Source organism: Rana temporaria, chromosome 2, assembly GCF_905171775.1.
Source record: "Rana temporaria chromosome 2, aRanTem1.1, whole genome shotgun sequence".
NCBI lineage: Eukaryota > Metazoa > Chordata > Amphibia > Anura > Ranidae > Rana > Rana temporaria.
Genome location: NC_053490.1, coordinates 108,624,583 through 108,647,095, shown reverse-complemented (window position 1 = coordinate 108,647,095; position 22,513 = coordinate 108,624,583). Strand labels below are relative to the sequence as shown.

At 43.5% G+C, this 22,513-nt stretch overlaps 1 protein-coding gene across 1 annotated transcript in view; it reads left to right on the top strand.

Annotated features, from left to right (window-relative positions):
* Positions 1–14,204, top strand: part of CBX5 (chromobox 5) — a 43,681-nt gene extending 29,477 nt beyond the window's left edge. The window contains exons 4-6 of the mRNA XM_040340744.1: positions 7,492–7,657; positions 10,870–10,967; positions 13,120–14,204. Coding sequence (XP_040196678.1) covers positions 7,492–7,657; positions 10,870–10,967; positions 13,120–13,270 — 415 coding nt within the window. The 3' untranslated portion in view covers positions 13,271–14,204. The remainder of the gene's footprint in view (positions 1–7,491; positions 7,658–10,869; positions 10,968–13,119) is intronic.
* Positions 14,205–22,513: the final 8,309 nt, after the last annotated feature.

The following is a 22,513-nucleotide window of genomic DNA, read 5'->3' as shown; positions in this document are numbered from 1 at the left end:
TGTGGGGAGGAGGGGTATCTCTAGTCAGGTAGTTAGCCCCTCCTGTGCAGGTTAAAAGCAGAGAAAAGTTGTCCAAAATGTTTGGCTTCACTTGGCTTACCTGGTTCTCACATGGAGCTGTGGGTTCCATCCTCATGCATGGCGCGTAGCGTCATGCGCGCGCGACATTGATGTGTCTTAGGCGCACGCGCGCGCACAAATGAAATTTTTGTACGCTGCTCCGATGCGCACGAATGTGCGCGGCGTGCTCCGTGAGATGCGTGTGACGACATGTGCGCGCGTGCGGCTACGTGTGCGCGCGTAGCCTCGTGGTGCACGCCTAACAGCGGCGCGCGCGTGCGCATGCGCGCAGGGGGTCTATCTCAGCTGTTCTCTATGAGACTTGAGATTACAGGACAGAGCAGGTCAGGTGATACACCTAGTCCTTATATGCTCCAGTCCACCTAACTGGTTCTGGCTGACGGTGGACACAGAGATCTTGTGCACATACTTCAGTATTTAGTACTGGTGGTGGAAAGTGACATTTGCTTAAGGCGCATAGTGGGCTCTGCACCTTGCCAACCATCAAATAGCAGCGTCAGTGCTGGTCTATAGGTTCGCAAGTAGTTGCAACTATTGTGAGAACCTCAGCTTTATCATGGCTAAAGGCTCAGGGACTAGAAGCAAAAAAGCAAAGGGATCGCCATCTGGCTCAGAGGATCTCGGGCATGCTCCTGCGGCTGCTTCCTCTCCTGAAAAATTGAAGGAGGCCCAGGGTGAACCATCAGGGCTGTCAGATGCCTGTTCTGCCCTTGTCCCACTTGCTCCAGTTTTTGTGACACAGGAGGCTCTGGCCTCAGCTATGGGGGGTCTGGAGCAGAGATTAGCGACCTTGATTGCATCCTCTCTCTCAAGGGAAAAACGCACAAGGTCCCCCTCTCCCTCTGAGGAGTCCCTCGATTTGGGGCATGCATCCTCAGAAGAGGTTGATTTACCCTCTGGAGATCTGGCAGAAGGTCAGCTGGAAGTAGTGGACTCTGAGGATTCCACTTTGGGAGAACCCTTTTCGGCGTCGCAATCCGAAAAATTGTTGGTCCAGTCCCTCACTGAGATGGTCCGTTCGGCCTTCAAGTTGCCACTTTCAGAACCAGCTTCAAGTGCAGTCTCATCTTTAGGCTCCTTAAAAGCTCCTCAAGCTAATTATTCCTTCCCGGTTCACCCCTTGCTGGAAGGGCTTATCTACAAGGATTGGGAACATCCAGATAGATATTTTCTTCCTCCTAAGAAGTTTTCGGTTTTATACCCCATGGAGGAACAATTCACTAAAAGATGGGGCATCCCCAAGGTTGACGCAGCTGTGTCCTGCGTAAACAAATCTTTGACCTGTCCAGTAGACAATGTTCTGGTATTCAAAGATCCGACAGACAAGAGATTAGAGACTTTATTAAAAACCTCTTTTGCTTCGGCGAGAGGAATAACCCAGCCTGCAATTGCGGCTATTGGGATTTGCCAGGCCTTGAAGGACCAGTTTAAAGGGGTCTTAAAGGAATTGCCGGCACAACAGGCCCAGAATTTGGCTGAGTTTCCCAGAGCATTATGTTTTGCCATAGATGCTATTAAGGACTCCATTCAGCAGTCCTCACGTCTCACTCTCTCGCTAGTTCATATGCGCAGGTTACTCTGGCTGAAGAACTGGTCTGCTGAAGCCCCGTGTAAAAAATTACTGGCGGGGTTTCCCTTTCATGGAGAGCGTTTGTTTGGGGAAGATCTGGATGCTTACATTCAGAAAATTTCCAGTGGCAAAAGTACACTGTTGCCAGTAAAGAAAAGGTTTAGGGGTCCCCCCTCCTTTAAGCGATCCTCCTCTCCTATCCCTAGTACTTCCGGTACAGGCAGTTCCGACGGCCTCCTGGACGATTCAATGCAGGTGGGAAGCCACAGGGCCAGCCTCAGGCTTCCAAAAAACCTTGGAACCGTAAGCCACAGGCCAAGCCAGCAACTAAGTCAGCATTATGAAGGTTCTCCCCCACTCAGCCGGGTGGGGGGAAGACTTCAGCTGTTTGCGGAGGCTTGGCTAGACAGGATCCAAGACAGGTGGGTCCTCTCTACGGTCTCCGGGGGCTACAAGCTGGAGTTGAGCGAATTTCCTCCACCGCGCTTCTTAACCTCGAACGTCCCAAAGGACCTCGGCAAAAGAAGGTCCTTAGCATTGGCCTTAGATCATTTGTTATGCCAAGGGGTAATCAGAGAGCTGCCAGTGGAAGAACAAGGTTTGGGGTTTTATTCCAATCTCTTCACCGTCCCCAAACCAAACGGGGATGTAAGACCCATCCTGGACCTCAAGGCCTTAAACAAGTTCCTAAGGGTCCAATCATTCCGGATGGAATCGATCAGGTCAGTGGTGGCCTCCCTGCAAGGAGGGGAACTACTAGCGTCCATCGATATAAAGGACGCATACTTGCACGTTCCTATCTTTCTCGACCATCAGAAGCTGCTTCGCTTCGCGGTAAATCAGCGCCACTTCCAATTCGTGGCCTTACCTTTTGGTCTGGCCACCGCTCCTCGTGTTTTCACGAAAGTATTGGCTCCACTGTTAGCCTATCTAAGGTCTCAAGGCATATCCATAGTAGCCTATCTAGACGACCTATTGGTAGTAGACCGGTCAGTGGCCGATCTAAACTCAGCGGTACACAGAACCGTAAAATTTCTGGAATCCATGGGTTGGGTTCTCAACCTGGACAAGTCAGCCTTAATGCCTGTGCAAAGGCTCGAATATTTGGGTCTACTCATAGACACAAAGCTAAAAAGGGTCTTCCTGCCCCAAAGGAAGTTCGAGGCTTTAAGAGAACTAGTTCAACTAGTCAAAGCAAAGCGTCAGCCTCCCATTCGCCTCTGTATGAGGTTACTGGGAAAGATGGTAGCCTCGTTCGAGGCCGTCCCATTTGCGCAGTTCCACTCAAGGGAGCTTCAACATGCCATTCTGTCCGCTTGGAACAAAAAGGTTCAAGCCTTGGATCTCCCTATGTCTCTCTCCCGGTCAGTCCGGCAGAGCCTTTGTTGGTGGCTGGTTCCCCGGAACCTGCTAAAGGGGAAGTCCTTTGTTCCCGTGACATGGCAGGTTGTGACCACGGACGCCAGTCTGCTAGGCTGGGGTGCAGTCCTGGGAGGTTTGTCTCTCCAGGGGAAATGGTCAGCCTCCGAGAGGTCTCTACCCATAAATCTGCTGGAAATTCGAGCAGTCTATCTAGCCCTGTCAGCTTGGTCAGACAGGTTGAAGGGTCTTCCGGTCAGGATTCAATCAGACAATGTCACTGCCGTGGCATACTTAAATCACCAGGGGGGCACAAGAAGTCGTGCAGCCCAAAGAGAGGTGAATCGAATCCTGACCTGGGCAGAGAAATATGTCCCATGCATATCTGCAGTGTTCATTCCGGGAATAGACAATTGGCGAGCAGACTACCTAAGCCGCCAACAGGTGCTTCCAGGGGAATGGACTCTTCACCCCGACATCTTCCAGAGCATTTGTCAGAGGTGGGGAACACCAGATGTCGATCTCTTTGCATCGAGGTTCAATGCAAGGGTGGGCAACTTTCTGTCCCGGACAAGGGATCCACTTGCTTACGGCACGGATGCACTGGTGTTCCCATGGGATCAGTTCTCCCTAATGTATGCGTTTCCTCCGCTGCAATTATTACCCCGTCTTCTTCGCAGGGTAAAGTCGGAAGGAAGACCAGTGATTCTGGTGGCTCCAGCGTGGCCCAGAAGGGCCTGGTTCGCGGACATTGTAAGGATGTCCGTGGGGCAACCGTGGTCCCTGCCGCTTCGGCCAGACCTATTGTCCCAGGGGCCAATATTCCATCCTTCCTTACCGTCTCTCAATTTGACGGTCTGGCTATTGAGTCCCATATCTTAAAGAAAAGGGGTCTCTCTAATGCGGTGGCATCTACTTTGATTAATGCCAGAAAACCGGCATCCAGACTTATCTATTACCGAGTTTGGAAATCTTATGTGGCCTGGTGCGAGACCAGGGGTTGGCATCCCCGGAGGTATCTCATTGGCAGAATTCTGGAGTTTCTGCAGTTAGGGGCGGACATGAAGTTGGCCCTAAGCACCATTAAGGGCCAGATCTCGGCCTTATCGATTTTTTTCCAAAGGCCACTAGCTACACATTCCCTGATCAAAACCTTTGTGCAAGGTGTGATCCGGCTTAGTCCACCAGTCAAGATTCCCTTGTGTCCATGGGATCTGAATCTGGTCCTTTCTGTCTTACAGAAACAACCATTTGAGCCCTTGGCTCATATTCCTTTGGTCCTTCTGACCAGGAAGGTGATATTTTTGGTAGCCATAACCTCCGCCAGGAGGGTTTCGGAGTTGGCGGCCTTGTCTTGTAAGGAACCGTACCTTATATTCCATAAGGATAGAGTGGTCCTACGGCCCCACCCGGCTTTCCTACCTAAAGTTGTTTCAAAATTTCATTTGAATCAGGATCTTGTTCTCCCGTCTTTTTTTCTCAGAACCTAGTTCTGCAAGGGAGAAGTCTTTACATACGCTAGACGTATTAAGAGCAGTTAAGATCTATCTTAAGGCTACTGCTCAGGTCCGGAAAACTGATACATTGTTTATCCTGCCAGAAGGTCCCAGATGTGGGCAGGCAGCGTCGAAGTCCACTATCTCCAAATGGATTCGGCAGGTCATTACTCAAGCCTATGGCTTGAGGGGAAAGGTTCCCCCGTTTAAGGTTAAAGCACATTCCACTAGAGCGGTGGGTACTTCCTGGGCAGTGCATCATCAAGCCTCCATGGCTCAAGTCTGCAAGGCCGCGACATGGTCGTCTGTCCATACTTTCACTAAGTTTTATCAATTGGACATAAGAAAGAATGAGGAGAGCGCCTTTGGGCGCAGTGTGCTGCAGGCTGCAGTCTGATTCCTCATGTCTGATGGCGCCCGGCTTATTTCTTGGGGTCTCCCTCCCCTCATAGCATTGCTTTAGGACATCCCACATAGTAATTACTATGCTTCTCTGTGTCCCGTGATGTACGATAAAGAAAATAGGATTTTTATAACAGCTTACCTGTAAAATCCTTTTCTTTTGAAGTACATCACGGGACACAGAGCACCCGCCCCTCTTTTGGGGTATTTGGGACACTTATTGCTTGCTACAAAACTGAGGCACTCCCGGTATGGGAGGGGTTATATAGGGGAGGGAACTTCTTGCCTTAAGGGCGTGCCAGTGTCCACACCTGAAGGTACTCTCTATAACCCACATAGTAATTACTATGCTTCTCTGTGTCCCGTGATGTACTTCAAAAGAAAAGGATTTTACAGGTAAGCTGTTATAAAAATCCTATTTTTTTCTGCCAGTAAAATACCTTATACAGCCCACTTCCTGTTTCTTGTCTAGCAATAAGCACGGGCTAAAGATATCATGCACAGCTCTCTCTCTAACTAGTGAGAGTTTGCCAGGAAGGGAGGGGGAATGAGTCATAACAGGGCCAATGAGAACTGCAGAGCTGGAGGTGTGCCTCTGTGTAAATCCAGGAAGTGAACAGGCAGCAGCTTCAGCTGCCCACGGTTAAAATGGATGCAACCAGACTTGGTGGAGGGAGATTTCTGCAGCATATTTGGCAAGTACAGAATCACAGTATATATACAATAATATGCAAAGTGGTTGGAGAGAAGCTTCAGAATGGCAAAGAGGTTTTTATTACAAATTATGTGAGCAGAATGCAGTTGCTCTTTAGACTTGTTCTATTTTATCAATATCTTTTTGTAAGACCTCTTTTACACTGGAACAGTTTGCAGACGCTATTGCGCTAAAAAAAGCGCCTGCAAACCGACCCTAAACAGCCGCTGCTGTGTCTCCAGTGTGAAAACCCTGAGGGCTCTCACACTGGAGCGGTGCGCTAGCTGCATCATTGGGGCAGTGTGTATATCGCTCCTCCACCACTCCCGCCCATTGAAATCAATGGGACACCGCGGCTATACCGCCGGCAATGCTAGAGGTGCTTTGTGGTGGTCTTTAACCCTTTATCAGCCACTAGCGGGGGGTAAAACCGACCCGCTAGCGGCCGAATAGTGCTGTGAAATTGGCGGTAAAGCGATGCTAAAAATAGCAGCGCTTTACCGCCGGCGCACCTACCGCCCAATTGTAAAAGGGGCCTAAGCGAGATCTCAAGAACTGAACACGGTATTCTAAAGTTCCTCTTTAACTAGTCATGTCACTAGATTTGGGTATTTTGGTATCATGGTCAAAACAGGAAACGTGACAAAGCAGTCAATCTACAATATAAACTTCTAAGATGTATTGTGTAAATAATAGAAGAAAAGTAAACTATGGGCAGTTATTTGTAAAGAAATTTAATTACCAGCATAATGGACCAATTAACTAAGCATACAAGTTGTTTAAATTAAAGTTGAACTTATAAGTGAACGCATTTGGGTAAATTAAAGGGTTCAGTCACAGAGGTACACAGGGCTGTACACTTTTCACAATTCAGCATATTTCTGTACACAGCCATGGCCTGCAGCCTGTACAGATCAATAATAGAAATACAAATATAGCTGCACTCTAAATAAACAAATTAACGTACAAGTGGACCTAACCAGATACTGGGGCTGCATGAGTGCTGTCAGCACTGGGGTGCGACAGTTCATTGAGGGAACCATGAATGCCAACATGAACTGTGACATACTGAAGCAGAGCATGATCCCCCTCCCTTCGGAGACTGGGCTTCAGTATTCCAACATAACATAATCCCAAACACACCTCCAAGACGACCACTGCCTTGCTAAAGAAGTTGCGGGTAAAGGTGATGGACTGGCCAAGCATGTCTCCAGACATAAACCTTATTGAGAATCTGTGGGGCATCCTCAAACAGAAGGTGGAGGAGCACAAGGTCTCTATAATCCACCAGCTCTGTGATGTCATCATGGAGGGGTGGAAGAGGACTCCAGTGGCAACCTGTGAAGCTCTGGTGAACTTCATGCCCAAGAGAGTTAAGGCAGTGCTGGAAAATAATGGTGGCCACACAAAGTATTGACACGTTGAGCCCAATTTGTACATTTTCACTTAGGGGTGTACTCACTTTTGTTGCCAGCGGTTTAGACATTAATGGCTGTGAGTTGAGTTATTTTGAAGGGACAGCAAATTTACTCTGTTATACAAGCTGTATACTCACTACTTTACATTGTAGCAAAGTGTAATTTCTTCAGTGTTGTGTGTGTGTGTTCTGTGTAGAGTGCGGTTTCCACTCCAATACTTCATGATCAAAGTAAAATTGACAGTTGAAGGTTGAAGTTTTGAGAAATTGTGAGCATTTTTTTTTCCAGTGTGGCTTATTAGGCAGAGGATTGTCAACCAGTGGTGATACATTTATAATATGGCACTGGTGTATTTGGAGACTGGTGTACATTGCAAAAATGTTCCCACCCACAAGTCATCTTTTATTGATATTACCTTATTGAAATGTAGTTACTATAAAGATATTGAACATTTTTTGTACTTTATTTAAGAGAACACAATACGTGGGAGCCAGAGGGTAATTTGGATTGTCCTGAGTTGATTTCTGAATTCTTAAAAAAATACAAGAAACCCAAAGAGGGAGAGCCAAAACCTAAGGCAGAAGCAACTAAAAGAAAAGCTGGGAATGAGGACATTAAGGCCAAAAAGAGGAGAGAGGTAAGGCTAACAGCTTTCAGTACCCGCAGATTTTATTCCTATACCAAAGGTTGCTTCCCCATGTAATTGTCCAATGCTTGCACCCTTTGCCATTCTCGCTAGTGATATCACAACTGGTTTACTAGAGAATAATACTGCTCATAAGCCTCAACTGGCACACACAGAGCCCTGGGCTGCAAGGTTTGCTAAAGACTGTCCACTCGCTTCATCCATAGAAAAAAACAAAACGTTGTAGCCACACACTGACATTTCAGTAACCTTCATTGATCCAGACAGAGGAAATCTCACCTGAATCCTCCCACTCCAACTAATTTCTCCCATTTCCAGGGGTATTGCTGATTGGTATATTAAAGTGATGTTGCCACAGTTGATTGGGTTCCACCAGAGTGCCAGGAGCACAGGACCTAGTTTCCCCTGTATTGGTGTCATGAGTTACCATGGTGTTGGGGGCTCACCCGCAAGCACCATAACAGCCAATGGTTCTCTAGGTCCAGGATGCAGGGTGTCAGTTGTTGTTATGGTGTTGGCAGCTGCCCCACCTGCACCATGGCATTGCGCTTATCCACGGCAGGCGGAATGCAGGGTGACGCACAGCTTTTTCAGGAGATCACTGAAGTCCTCCCCCTCCTCTAGATCTGTTCCGACTCTCGCCATCTGCCACGCTGCTGGAGTCATAAGATAGGGCTCTGATGTGAATAACTGTTATTTGGGAGGTGGACTGTGTGATTGGGGGCTCTGTGATGGGGTGCTATAATGTTTAGAAGGGTCTCTGACATGAAAGAGGGCTTCCGATGTGATGTTTTCTTTTGTCAAGGTGGTTGTGTGTATGGTCCAAGGCTCAGGTTTTTTCATGCTTGTAAGAAGCTTCATCTTGGCATGCCTTTTGACAGTGAAAACCAATCCGGGGAATTCCTTTATAAATGTATTAAAGAAGTCACGAAAGGTGCTGCTATCCTACAAGAAATAGCCAAAGTCTCCTACTTCTACAGCTACTACTTCTGCTCAGCGAAAGAGATCTTTTTTTTTTTTTTTGCTTTCCCCAGGCATTCACCTCACTGGATTTTGAAGTCCACTAAGCTTGCCCAGAAGCCATTGTCACAGTCAAAGGGTGTCCCCACTCCTGTGGGTGGGAAACATCTGAGTATAGCTTCAAGCTATCATTTCAAAGAGGTGCAAAATAGAGTTTCTATCTCTGCCTATCCTTGCTTTTTACTTTCCAATCTGCCAGCTTCAAACCAAATCAGAGCAGATTTAATGACGGCCTTGCACCTTCAGACACAAGGAGTGGCTGTACCAGTTCCTTGAGAAGATGGGTTTCTATTCAAACCTATTCACAGACCTTAAACCCAAAAGGGGTGTCTGCCCAATGTTGGACTTAAAGCGGAGGTCCGCCTACCACTGCAAAATTTAAAAAGCCAGCAGCTGCACATACTGCAGCTGCTGACTTTTAATAATCGGACATTTACCTGTCCTAGGGTCCAGCGATGTCGGATGTTTCCATCAGCTGTCGGTTCCATCCCACCTCCATTGCGAGTAATGGAACGCGGCAGTGAAGCCTTACGGCTTCATGCTTGGAACCCTACTGTGCATGTGCGATGCTCCGCTCCCCTCTCCTACTGACCTGGCTGAGAAGGAGGGAGCACCAGCGGTGACGTCAATAAGTGTGGCTGAGTATTCCAGAAATGGGAACAGGATACCTGTGAAAGACAGGTACCCTATCCCCCCCCCCCCCAGAGGGGGAGCAGTACAATGAGCGGAAGTTCCACATTTGGGTGTAATTTAGAGATTTTAAAGCGGAACAGTTTTCTTCATGTACCTAAATTCCAGTATTCTTAATACTATGCGCTCCTGGAGGAAAGTAAAGCAACACATTAGTTAACATCATTAAATTGATTTGTAAATGTAAACTTTAACCAGCATCTGCTTAATCAAAATACATTCAGTTCATCTTCAGAGTAAAGTGTAACCACTACATCAGCACTTAGCCTGAAAACCTCCCAGTGATAAGAGTGCATGTAAACAATCGACATACTGTATTTATTGGCGTATAACACTCACTTTTTACCCTAAAAATAGAGGGTAAACTGTGCCTGCGTGTTATACGCAGGGGGCTTTGGAAAGTTTTTTCCTGAAACGTAACTCTTAAAGTTAGGGTGCGTGTTATACGCAGATAAATACAATAATCAATGCACTAGTAATTGACAGTCCTTATAATAGCCCATAAATGCTTGCTTGTAGTAAACTTTAAATCACCACCAGTGAAGTAATGTGTTTCACTCCCCGCATGCTGCCTCACTCACCACTAGTTATTGCCTCTCATTTCTGATTGGCAAAACTTGCATAATAGTCCAATCTCAGCACCGATCAGCACACTTGTTCGCAGGTATCGCTGGAAGTGAAAGCAAAGAGGGCACAAGTGATTCTCATAGTATATTTGTGTTTCACACTTTTTATTTAAAATGTATAAAATCCACACTCACAATGTTAAAATGCCAAAAACGCTCATTCATATCACATCAAGCTAAGGCCATCTGTGTGTGGCTAAGGCCATTTGCTTATCATCTCACTGCTCTCCCGAATCAACGGCCTTCAGTAAGTGCTTACATAGGTCAGCGGACATTCTTCCCTCCCACATGTGACAGCTCTGAGCTAATCAGCAAGCACCAGTGCCTTTGCATGCTCCTCTATATTTGGAAGTACAAGATTCTGCATGAGCAAAGCACACCTCTGCTGTTAGTCAAATATCTTTTTGCAGTCAAGTAATTTTTTTGTCATTTATGTTCAATGTTTTTTTTTTTTTTTTTTTTTTTTTTTTAATACAAACGCTTTTATTAGAAGGAAATAAAAAGTAAGCATGTACAGAGAACAATATCATATAGACACCAACTCGGGACAGGTCACCATATCACTAATACAGAGATCAAACCTTACACCCTACAAACTAAATCAGGTTTACAGATATCAAAGATATCCTGAAGTGTAGGACAAACAAGGCAGTCAGTTATCATAGGATGGATAAAAGAGGACCTGCCACGGAAACAGGGTACCTCCAATGTTTTTGTTTTTTTATTAAATTCTGAAAAACTATTTTGCATTGTTTACATGAAAAATGTTAGAAATAATCTGTCACTTTGAAATGAATGAAATGTTTTTACGGTGAGCCGGCATTGTATTTTAAGAGCAACGATTAAATTTTTTTCTGTTTTGCCTAGAGCAATGATATTGCCCGGGGTTTTGAAAGGGGTCTTGAACCTGAGAAGATTATTGGTGCTACAGATTCTTGTGGAGAGCTTATGTTTCTCATGAAATGGTAGGTACAAGTTTATATTTTCTTCATTTAGCGTTAGTTTATGGTTTAGTGAGAAGTTAAGATAAAAAAATAGGATACAATTGAAAAGCCAGCCATAGACGGTTTGAATCTCGACCAGTTCAGCAGAGACTGGCTGAGATTCGAACCATGTATGGGCAGGCTGAATGTACCCAAGTTGATCGATCAACTTGGGTACAACCAGCCTGTAGGATTTTACATGCATTTTTTGTTAGAGGCTGTTATAATAACTGTGTTCTCCTGGCAGGGATGGCTTCCCCCACCCTCCCCTGCCGGGAGAAGACAATGGCTCCATGGGAGGGATTCCCCCATCAACCCTTGGTTGCAGAAAAGAAAATCGCTCTGTCTATGACTGGCATAAATCCATGCTAGCCTGAACAGATTGGGAAAATGAATAAATGTTAGATCTTGCTCTCCTCACTCGCCTTAAAATGTTTGTAACCCAAAAAAGCCACAAAAAAAACCAAAACCTTGTGCTGGCTCTTTAAAGTGGAAGTTCACTCAAAAATAAATTTCTAATAATGCCTTGAGCTGACCGGTTATACTGCGAGGATGCTGTTTTTTTTTTCATACATACCTTGTTAGCGGTGTTTCATCCCTCGGCTTCCGGGTACGATTGTAGCGGGGCTGGGCGTTCCTAGTTGATTGACGTTCCTCCGACCGCCGCATACTGCTTGTCACGACTTTCCGAAAGAAGCCGAACGTCATTCCGAAAGAAGCCGTATAGAGTCGGCTCCTTTCGGAAAGTCGTGACGCGCAGTATGCGCCGGTCGGAGGAACGTCAATCAACTAGGAACGCCCAGCCCCGCTAGAATCGTACCCGGAAGCCGAGGGATGAAACACCGCTAACAAGGTATGTATGAAAAAAAAAAAAAAAGCAGCATCCTCACAGAATAACCGGTCAGCTCAAGGCATTATTAGAAATTTATTTTTGGGTGAACTTCCACTTTAAGTTGCTGAAATGTGATTTATCCCGTCATAAAATGTCTCTGCCGATGTTCCATTTCACCTGGTTGATCTTGCTTCTGCCGCACCTCCTCAGAATAAACTGACCAAATAAGCATGTCTGCGGATCCATGCTAGCATCAGTTTACACCTTATGTCATCACACTGGAGGTACTTTTTGCACAGCGCACCTGTATCTTCTGTAGTCAGTAACAGGTACATCCGCCATTGCAATCGGCTGGGGCAAAGAGGAGGAAGTGATGCGTGCAGTTGTTCCTGATGGCGTTTCTTTGCTATGGGTACCCAGATGCTTTGCGGCAACGTCATCACCTGTCATAATGTGCATGCCCCAAAATTGGACATCGTCAGGTCTGTGCATCACTGTGGGAAGCTACAGCGATCACGTGACCTGCAATAAAGCAAGGTCCATAAAGACAAGGATGGGCGAGTTTGGGGTGAAGGAACGTGACTGGCCTACACAAAGCCCTGACCTCAACCCGATTTAAACACCTATGGAATGAATTGGAGCGGAGACTGCAAGCCAGGCCTTCCTGTCCACATCAGTGCCTGACTTCACAAATGCTCTTCTGGGAGAATGGCCAAACATTCCCAAAAACACAACTAAACCTTGTGGACAGCCTTCCCAGAAGAGTTAAAGCTATTATAGCTGCTGAGGGTGATCCAATCCAATATTGAACCCTATGGACTAAGACTGGGATGCCATTAAAGTTCATGTGCGTTTAAAGGCAGGTGTCCCGATACTTTTGGTAATATTGTGTAGTTTCGATACCCAGGAAAATTTGTATATGCACACCCATGGTCATTTTGCACATAGTAAATTAACCACTTCAATACAGGGCATTTTCACCCCCTTCCTGCCTAGGCCAATTTTCAGTTTTCAGCGCTGTCGCACTTTGACAATTGCGCAGTCATGCAACACTGTACCCAAATGATTTTATAATTTCTTCCCCCACAAATAGAGCTTTCTTTTGGTGGTATTTGATCACCTCTGCGGTTTTTATTTCTTGCGCTAGAAACAAAACAAGAGTGACAAGTTTGAAAAAAACACAATAATATTTACTTTTTTCCCATTGTATGACAATGGGAGGGAAGGAAGTGGTTAAAGGACTTTATTATACGGTAATTGCCATTTTTGTACTGCATCATTAACACATGTTTTCTTTCATAGGAAAGATTCTGATGAAGCCGATCTGGTACTAGCAAAAGAAGCCAATGTGAAATGTCCACAAATAGTTATTGCATTCTATGAGGAGAGATTGACGTGGCATGCCTATCCAGAGGATACAGAAAGCAAAGAAAAGGAGGCTGTGAAAAGCTAAAATCTTTTTATATCTGTATATAATATACCTCCCCTCATTAACACACACATACCATCACCCCACACGTCTTCTCTGTTTTGATCCAACCATTTTCAAGATGGGGAGGTTTTTTTTTTATTTTTTCCTTTCCCATATAACTCTCTTGCCCTAAATCACTCCAGTGGTGGCATTTGCACAAAATCTGATTGCCATGAATACCAAGAGCCATGGCATGTTCACCACTCTGTGAAGGATGCATTGTAGACATTGTGTGCTGCTACACTTTCTCCAGTTTTTAAATGAACATGAGAAATATCTACAAGGGTGGGTTAAGAGATAATAGTGAATGGTTACATGCGTTCAGTGTCTGGTCAGTTCCTTCAGGATCAGATGTGAAAACCTCCCTCTGTTACCACTGATCAGTCGTGTACTGTGACGGGAACCTTGCTGCTTGCTTGCATTCTCGGATGCTTGCTTTCTGAGGGAGAAGACTGTTTTTATTGTTTGAATTATTTTTAAATATCTCTGTACTATCATGTAGGGTCCCTGCATACTCGTATTTTATAACCGAAGATATTGCTTAATACAGTTGCAAATAACTCTGCCCCTCAGAGGGAAACTTTTGTATATACATATCCATAGTGTCAGCGACAAGCACTTTGAGAAAAATGCAGCGTGTTTGCAGGTCCCACCTCCTGCACCACGAAGAAGACCTCAAATGTGGAGTGACTTTGTGGCTTTTGTATGTGTGCTTCATTCAATGTGCCATATATTGTGACTGGATATCATGCCTTTAACAGTCTTGTGTTTGGGAGAATACAATGCCACAGAGTATTGACTTCCATGTAGATGTAATGATATTTATTAGGCTTTTTATGGGTATAATTCCATCTATCATAACCTGCAACACTTTTTTTTCTTAAATGCAGTTTTAAAGTATTCATGGAAATATAAAGTATGTTTCCTTCATGTTACTAAAAAAAAAAAAAATGAAAATTTATATGTGTTATAAGTAAGGTTTTAAAATGTGTACCAAAAGTGTCACAAATGCTCCATTATCTAATATAGCTGCTGTGGAAGCAAGGCAAGTTTATCATCCGGGTATTTATGTAGCATATATGAACAGGAATACATGTTTTATCAACATGATCTAAAATGTAAGCTATAGTATGAAACAAACATCCCTAAACGGGGGATTTATGAAATTAGCTGGTGCATGTCGCCGAACATTGCACTCTATTTCAATAAATAAGAGCAGAAGTCTGGAACAGCACCCGAGATCAGTGCTGGAAAATCCTGGGAGCCAAGTAGCCCAAATGCTAACATGGCAGCTAACATTTTTTGAGCCATTCCTGCTGATAATGGCCCAGATTCAAGTAGAATTGCGCGATATTTGCAGGGGAGCAGGGCAACGATTTTGCCCTGCGCCCCCACAAATATTTTGCGCTGCCCTCGATTCACGGAGCAGTAGCTCCGTGAATTGCGAGGGCGCGCCGGCAAATTTGCCCGGCGTAAGCGCGCGCAAGTTAAATGATCCCGCCGGGGTCAAGCTTGTGAATCAGTGGTAGTATGCAATTTGCATACTACACGCTGATACACAATGGGAGCGGCCCCCGCAAGAATGCAGCCTAAAATCTGCGAGGCATAAGAGCCTTATGCCGCGCAGATTTTAGCCTGCAGTCGGTGTAACGAGGTTCCTGAATCAGGAGCACTCGTTACACCGGAGCAAGTAAGCACTTGCGCTGCGTAACCTATGGTTGCGCGGGCACAAGTGCTTCTTGAATCTGGGCCATTGTCAGCATATCTTCCCTGAAAGTCTCAGATTGTTCTTGATAGGTTGTCCACCCCCTGCTGAAATCGTGTGTGGATTACAACACCTCCTTTTAAGACTGAAAGAAATTGAATTAATCCAAGAAGATTTTTAATAGTAGTGCTTGCATTCATTTTGCATAGTTGTATCTTGCATATTGGTGTATATGATTTTTAATTCACTTAAACTGACTTCATTTTTTGGGGAATACATCAATTTTAAAGAGTTTTAGACACTATTTTAATGTTGGTAAAGTGACAGCAGGCTTGCACATACATATTAGTTTCTTCCAGAAGACCCAAACCTTCAGATTCTCAGTATGAAGGCTTCGAAATGGCTTTGGAATACAGAGTAATCAAAAAAAAAATCAATTAATAGTTTTAAATTGACATACAAATATATATTTGAAATTAAATCTTTATTATTTTTTGGCAGTAACATGGTGTGGGTGGATTCCTGCCAGTCACAGGCTGTGTCACACCCCTCCAGCCTGTGTCTTGGAATAAGAGGGAGGTGATCCCTCCATTAATCAACATGTAATATCCAACCCCCATTGTGTTTAGCTGGTTAGCAGGCATGGAGGAAGAGGAAGGGAGTGGGCAGTCATTTACCACTGTGTATACACTAGAGATGCACAAAAATTGCTGCCGCGGAAACATTAAATGCGAAAATGGTGTTATCGGCATTGCGGCGGATTTACAGTGATTTTTATTTTTATTGCCTGCAATTATTTCTTTACATTTAGCTGTCAGTAGCTTGCGTTTTTTGGTGTGGATGCATTGAAGTCTATTGCACGCAATTTCCTGCGGTAAAAAACGTCCCTGACCCTTTCCAGAAATATACCGGATGAAAAACGCATAGCTGTGACCCTAGGAAACCATGTTAAATGGACTGAAAAACCATTACACAGAGCATGCAAGTATAACATGTTTGTTATTTTATTTATTCTTAAATGATGTTTGCAATCACTTTAAGTTATGTTCTTGTGACCAGTAGCGAGGTACGTCAGGCAGGACGAGGTTGGGCCACAGCTTTGATTCTGGCATGTAAAATGAATAGCCCTGGAAACAACCCTACTCATAAGTTTGACAAACTACGGAGCTCTTGTGAGGAATCCCATAAACTTTGTGGAACAAATGCAAAGCCATTGTGTACCAGAATCTAATACTGCATGTTATCTTTAGTAACTAGATTGAGACATTCGTTTTTGTACGTATTTACATGATGATGATAATACAAAAGCAATGGTCATTAAGGCCCCTTTCACACGTGCAGACCGTATGTCCGCTTTTTCATCCATCCGTTTGCGAATGAAAAAGGGACATACATTGGTCCCTATGAATATCCGCTCACACCCGATCTCGTGCGCCTCCGCAAAGATCCGATTCTGCAGACAGAAGAAAACCCTATTTTTCCTTCAGTCTGCGGGTCGGGTGAACATGGACATACGGTCCGTGTTCATCCGATCCCCCCATAGGGGAGAGCGGAGAAACTGCAGCGACCGCCCTGTCATCTGGCAGCTCAGCGGGGATCAACAGAGCGATCCCCGCTAAGCAAACAGAGCATAAGGAGGCGGATCATTACTGATCCACCTCGTGTGAAAGGGGCCTAAAACAAAATTAGTGCCCAGTGTTTCAGGTTTCCAAGTGTTTTGGAAGAAAAATAAAGGTATGTGTAGGCACATCATGTTTGCTGTCACTTTACACTTTTTTTTAGCAGTTTGCTAAAGTTTGTTTATACTGTAACTCGGTGTGTAGCATTGTTTTTAGCTTGTAGTTTCTCAACCCAGCAGTGGCAAATGTTCTTAAAAAAAACAAGCAAAAATTGAATTCTAGGCATATTAAAAATCTAACTCCATATTTCCATGTTGGTGATAAATTTGCAGTAGAAACTATTATGAGTACGTTTGCCAATGTGATACCCTTTTATTTTCCATTTTCAGTATGGATGTTTGTGCAGTGTATACAGAGCAATGTTGCCTTTCTTGGCTTTAATAAAGCTGGTCTGTAGACTGGCCTCTGTTCCTACCGGCATCAATACGTTTCAGCTCAACACAACTTATGGCTGCTTGTGCAACTTGGTTTTAATGCTGATGCTTTTGTACACTGATTTTAGGATATATTTAAAAAAAAAAGTTTATAAATGTTGCCTTTTTGATGCGTATTCATCTAAATAAAATACAGGTTTAATGTCTCTTAGTAATTTTTATTTACATCTGTGTACCTTTGTCAGTCATGTCATTCTCTAAATAAGGCCTCATGCACACTGGACGTTTTTACAGCTGCTGTTTTTGGCTTCAGACGTTTTTTTTCTACAGTCCAACTCTCCAGCATGTTATCCTATGTATCCATGCGGGCTGTTATCAACTGTTTTTGTCTGGAACCCCCCCCCCACCCTCCTCTAAAAACTAGTGGGTTCTGAGAGGGGTTTTTCAGCTGTAAACACGCTCTAACGTCATCTTGCCAGTGTTTTTTTAACATCTTTGGTCCCATTGAAAAAACAAAAAATACTGCTAACACTTAAAAAATGCAAAGAAAATTCACTGCAAAGCTACTAGCTTTTTGATAACACCCAGTGTGCATGAGGCCTGAAGGGTAATCAACAAGCAGGGAATTTAGAAATATCAACTTTGCAAATTGTGTTTTTTCTAAATAACTGTAATCTTGGACTCACCATTTTTCTAGGTAAATATATTTCTAAGGGTGATATTGACATGACATTTTCAGTAAGATCCAATGCAATCCATACAAATAAGTTCAAAAATTGTTGTGTAATAAAATGGAATGAAAAAGTATTGAACAGGCTAACAGAAATGTATTTAATACTTCATACAAAATCCTTTTTTTGGTAATGACAGCTTCAAGATGGCTGATTATGACCCATTCTTCCACACAGTCTTCTAATCTTGAAGGTTCTGTAGGCCTCTTCTATGAACTCAGATCTTTAGTTATTTCCATAGATCTTGAATTGGATTCAAGTCAGGTGATTGGCTGGGCAATTCTAGCAGCTTTATTTTCTTTCTTTGAAACTAATTGAGAGTTCATATGGCTTTGTGTTTGGGATCATGGTCTTGCTGAAATGTCCACTTTTGTTTCATCTTCATCATCCTATTAGATGGCAGAAGACATTTATATACAATATCTTGGTACATTTTTTTCAATTCATCCTTCATTTAATGATATGAAGTTTGCCAGTCCCTGTACGCTGAAAAACAGCTCCACACCATAGTTACATAGTTAGTCAGGTTGAAAAAAGACACAAGTCCATCCAGTTCAACCACAAAAATTAAAAATAAAAAGTACAATCCTATACACCCAACTTCATACCCACAGTTGATCCAGAGGAAGGCAAAAAACCCCAGCAGAGCATGATCCAATTTGCTACAGCTGGGGAAAAATATCATTCCTGATCCCCCGAGAGGCAATCGGATTTACCCTGGATCAACTTTACCTACAAATCTTAGTACTCAGTTATATTCTGTACATTTAGGAAAGAATCCAGGGCTTCCTTAAAGCAATCTACTGAGCTAGTTTCGGGGGTTTAGGAGCCTGCACATCACGTCGCTCTTCAGCCGTCTTCATCTGTTCATGATTGTACTTCATGCCGTTTTTAGTCTGGCCAAATGTGAGTAGCCTGACTTCTATATTCTTTTGTGAATAAATCTACCTATTGCAACAGAGAGCACTTAGTCTGTGATATCTTTTTCCATGTACCTGTCCTATGCGGTATGGTTGCCTAAATGAGGATCTAATACATCAGCCTGGTTCCTGTTTACTGTGAGACCTGCCTAATTGACCATTTGTTAATTCAGTGGTCCACGCATGAAGGTGAGAGTAGCCATTCCTAACGGTGGAGGGATCACTTTAAGTGTGGTGGTTTATCACGTGGTGGATATCTACTTCATCTATTTTATTTATTCGACATTTATGGACTTTGGATCGTTATTCTGAGTTTACATATTTGGTCTGTTTTATTATACATAAATGTGCTGGCCATATACCAGCATCATATATATATTTTTAAGTTTTTTGCGCTGCACTAATTTCACCTATTATTGAATCTACTGAGCTGGCCAGAACCACCTCTGGAGGGAGTCTGTTCCACATTTTCACAGCTCTTACTGTGAAAAAACCTTTCCGTATTTGGAGGTGAAATCTCTTTTCCTCTAGACGTAAAGAGTGCCCCCTTGTCCTCAGTGTTGACCGTAAAGTGAATAACTCAACACCAAGTTCACTGTATGGACCTCTTATATATTTGTACATGTTGATCATATCCCCCCTTATTCTCCTCTTCTCAAGAGTGAATAAATTTAGTTCTTCTAATCTTTCCTCATAGCTGAGCTCCTCCATTCCTCTTATTAGTTTGGTTGCCCTTCTCTGCACTTTCTCCGATATCCTTTTTAAGAAATGGCTCCCAAAACTGAACTGCATATTCCAGATGAGGTCTTGCTAATGATTTGTACAGGGGCAAAATTATATCTGTCTCTGGAGTCCATACCTCTCTTAATACAAGAAAGGACTTTGCTTGCTTTGGAAACCGCAGCTTGGCATTGCATGCCATTGTTGAGCTTATGATCAACTAAAACCCCCAGATCCTTCTCCACTACAGATCCCCCCAGTATGTATGACGCATGCATATTCTTAGCCCCCAAGTGCATAACTTTACATTTATCAACATTAAACCTCATCTGCCACTTAGTCGCCCAATTAGACAGAGCATTGAGGTCGGCTTGTAAATTGGAGACATCCTGCAAGGACTTTATTCCACTGCATAGCTTGGTGTCATCTGCAAAGACAGAAATGTTACTTTTGATCTCAGACCCAATATCATTTATAAATATATTGAAAAGTAAGGGTCCCAGCACTGAACCTTGGGGTACACCACTGATAACCTTGGACCATTCCAAGAATGTAAGAATCATTAACCACGACTCTGAATTCTGTCTTTCAGCCAGTTTTCTATCCATTTACAAACTGATATATCCAATCCTGTAGACCTTACCTTACACATGAGCCGTGTGTGCGGAACTGTATCGAACGCTTTTGCAAAATCCAAATATATCACGTCCACAGCCACGCCAGGGTTTTACTTACCTCTTCATAAAAAGAAATCAGGTTTGTCTGACAACTTCTGTCTTTCATGAATCCATGTTGTCTGCTGCTTAAATAGTTTTTTTCCAGCAAGAACTCATCCATGTGGTCTTTTATTAAACGTTCCAGTATCTTCCCAACTATAGAAGTTAAACTAACAGGTCTATAGTTACTTGGTAAAGACTTTGTTCCCTTTTTAAATATGGGCACCACATTGGCCCTGCGCCAATCCAGTGGTACTATTCCTGTCTTTAATGAGTCCCTAAATATTAGATACAGTGGCTTTGAAATGACAGAGCTCAACTCACCTAGGATCCGTGGATTGATGCCATCAGGTCCAGGTGCTTTATCCACCTTTATTCTGTCTAAATATTTCTGGACCATATCACTTTTGAGCCATTGTGGATTTGGGGCTGTGTCACTCCCACCCCCATTTTGGACATGAGCTCCCCCATGCTCCATTGTATACACAGAGCTGAAGAAAGCATTTAATAAATTTAATAATTTAATAAATTTGCCTTCTCTTTGTCCCCAGTCACCCACTCTAGATTATTTTGTAAGGGGCCTACATGCTCAGACTTCACCTTTTTACTATTAATTAGGGTTGTCCCGATACCACTTTTTTAGGACCGAGTACAAGTACCGATACTTTTTTTCAAGTAGTCGCCGATACCGAATACCGATACTTTTTTTTAATGTCATGTGACCGTTTTCAAACCACAATACAGACCAATGATATTTTCTATAGAATTATGAAGAACTGGTACATCATGGTGTGGGGCTGTTTTTTAGCATACGGTACTGGAAAACTACATATCATTGAAGGAGTGATCACTGCCAGTGCCACCTATCAGTGCAGCTCATCGTTGCCAGTGCCCAAAAGTGCAGCTAGCCAGTGCCACCTATCAGTGCAGATCAGTGCCCATTAGTGCATCAGTGCAGGGAGGCAGCTTATTAGTGCATCTCATCAGTGCCATTCAATCAATGCCAGTGCCACCTATCAGTGCCATCCAATGGTGCCATCCAATTTGTGCTCGATGTAAAAAATAAATACAAATAAAAAAAAAGTATTCTATTTTGGTATCGGGAGTATTTGCGCGAGTACGAGTACTAGCGCAAATACTTGGTATCGGTCCCGATACCGATACTGGTATTGGTATCGGGACAACCCTACTATTAATATATTTAAAGAATTTTTTTGGGGTTTGTCCTATCTTTTTCAATCTGTCGTTCGTTTTGAATTTTTGCATCCTTGATTTCCTTTTTACATATCCTTTGTAACATTTAAACAACACTAGTGTTCCTTAATTTTTATATTTTTTACAAGCTACTTTCTTATTGTTTATAGCTTTTTTAACTTTGACCGTGAGCCACATAGGTTTTATTTTTAGCTTTTTAAACTTATTACCCATGGGAACATACTTTGCAGTGAGGTTCCACACAGTCTTTTTGAAGAATTCCCATTTCTGTTCTGTGTTCATCTGTGCCAATAGTCCCTCCCAGTCCAAGTCCTGGAGAGCAGCCCTCATCCTTGGAAAATTTGCTCTCTTAAAATTTAGTGTTTTAATATTTCCTGTATGTATTTCTTGCTTATAGTTAACATTACATGAAATCATGTTATGATCACTGCTACCCAGGTGTTCCTTTATCTGAACATTCGTAATAAGCTCTGCATGGTTTGAGATTATCAGGTCAAACAGCATCATTCCTAGTTGGGGCCTCAATAAACTGCACCATAAAATTGTCCTGCAATAGGTTTTTAAATTTTTGTCCTTTAACTGTCCCAGAAGTGCCATTAATCCAGTCAATTTCTGGGTAGTTAAAATCCCCCATTATTATCACCGTCCCAGCCCTTGCAGCCCTTCCCATCTGTGCAAGGAGCTGAGTCTCCACCTCCTCATTAACATTGGGTGGTTTATAACAAACTCCAATGATTAATTTTGAACTACGCACATCTGTATGCAGTTCCACCCATAATGCTTCAGCCTCATCACACTCTCCATCAAACAGGTTCTCTTTCACGCTTGCTTTGAGGTCACTTCTCAGATAGAGACAGACCCCTCCACCTTTCCTTTTTACCCTGTCTTTCCGAAAGAGCATAGCCAGGAATATTAATAGCCCAGTCATGTGAGGATTGAAGCCAAGTTTCAGCAATACCGATTACATCATAGCTCTCCTCATGCACCAGAGCTTCCAGCTCACCTGTTTTGCTTGGCAGAATTCTGGCATTGGTGAACAAACACTTAAATGTATTGTTACATTTTTCTCCGGTGTTTTTCATATAATTTATAGTAGTACAAATGGCACTATTATTTCCAGTGGCTGTTTGCAACATGGGAACTTTCTTGTCACCTGCCATAACCC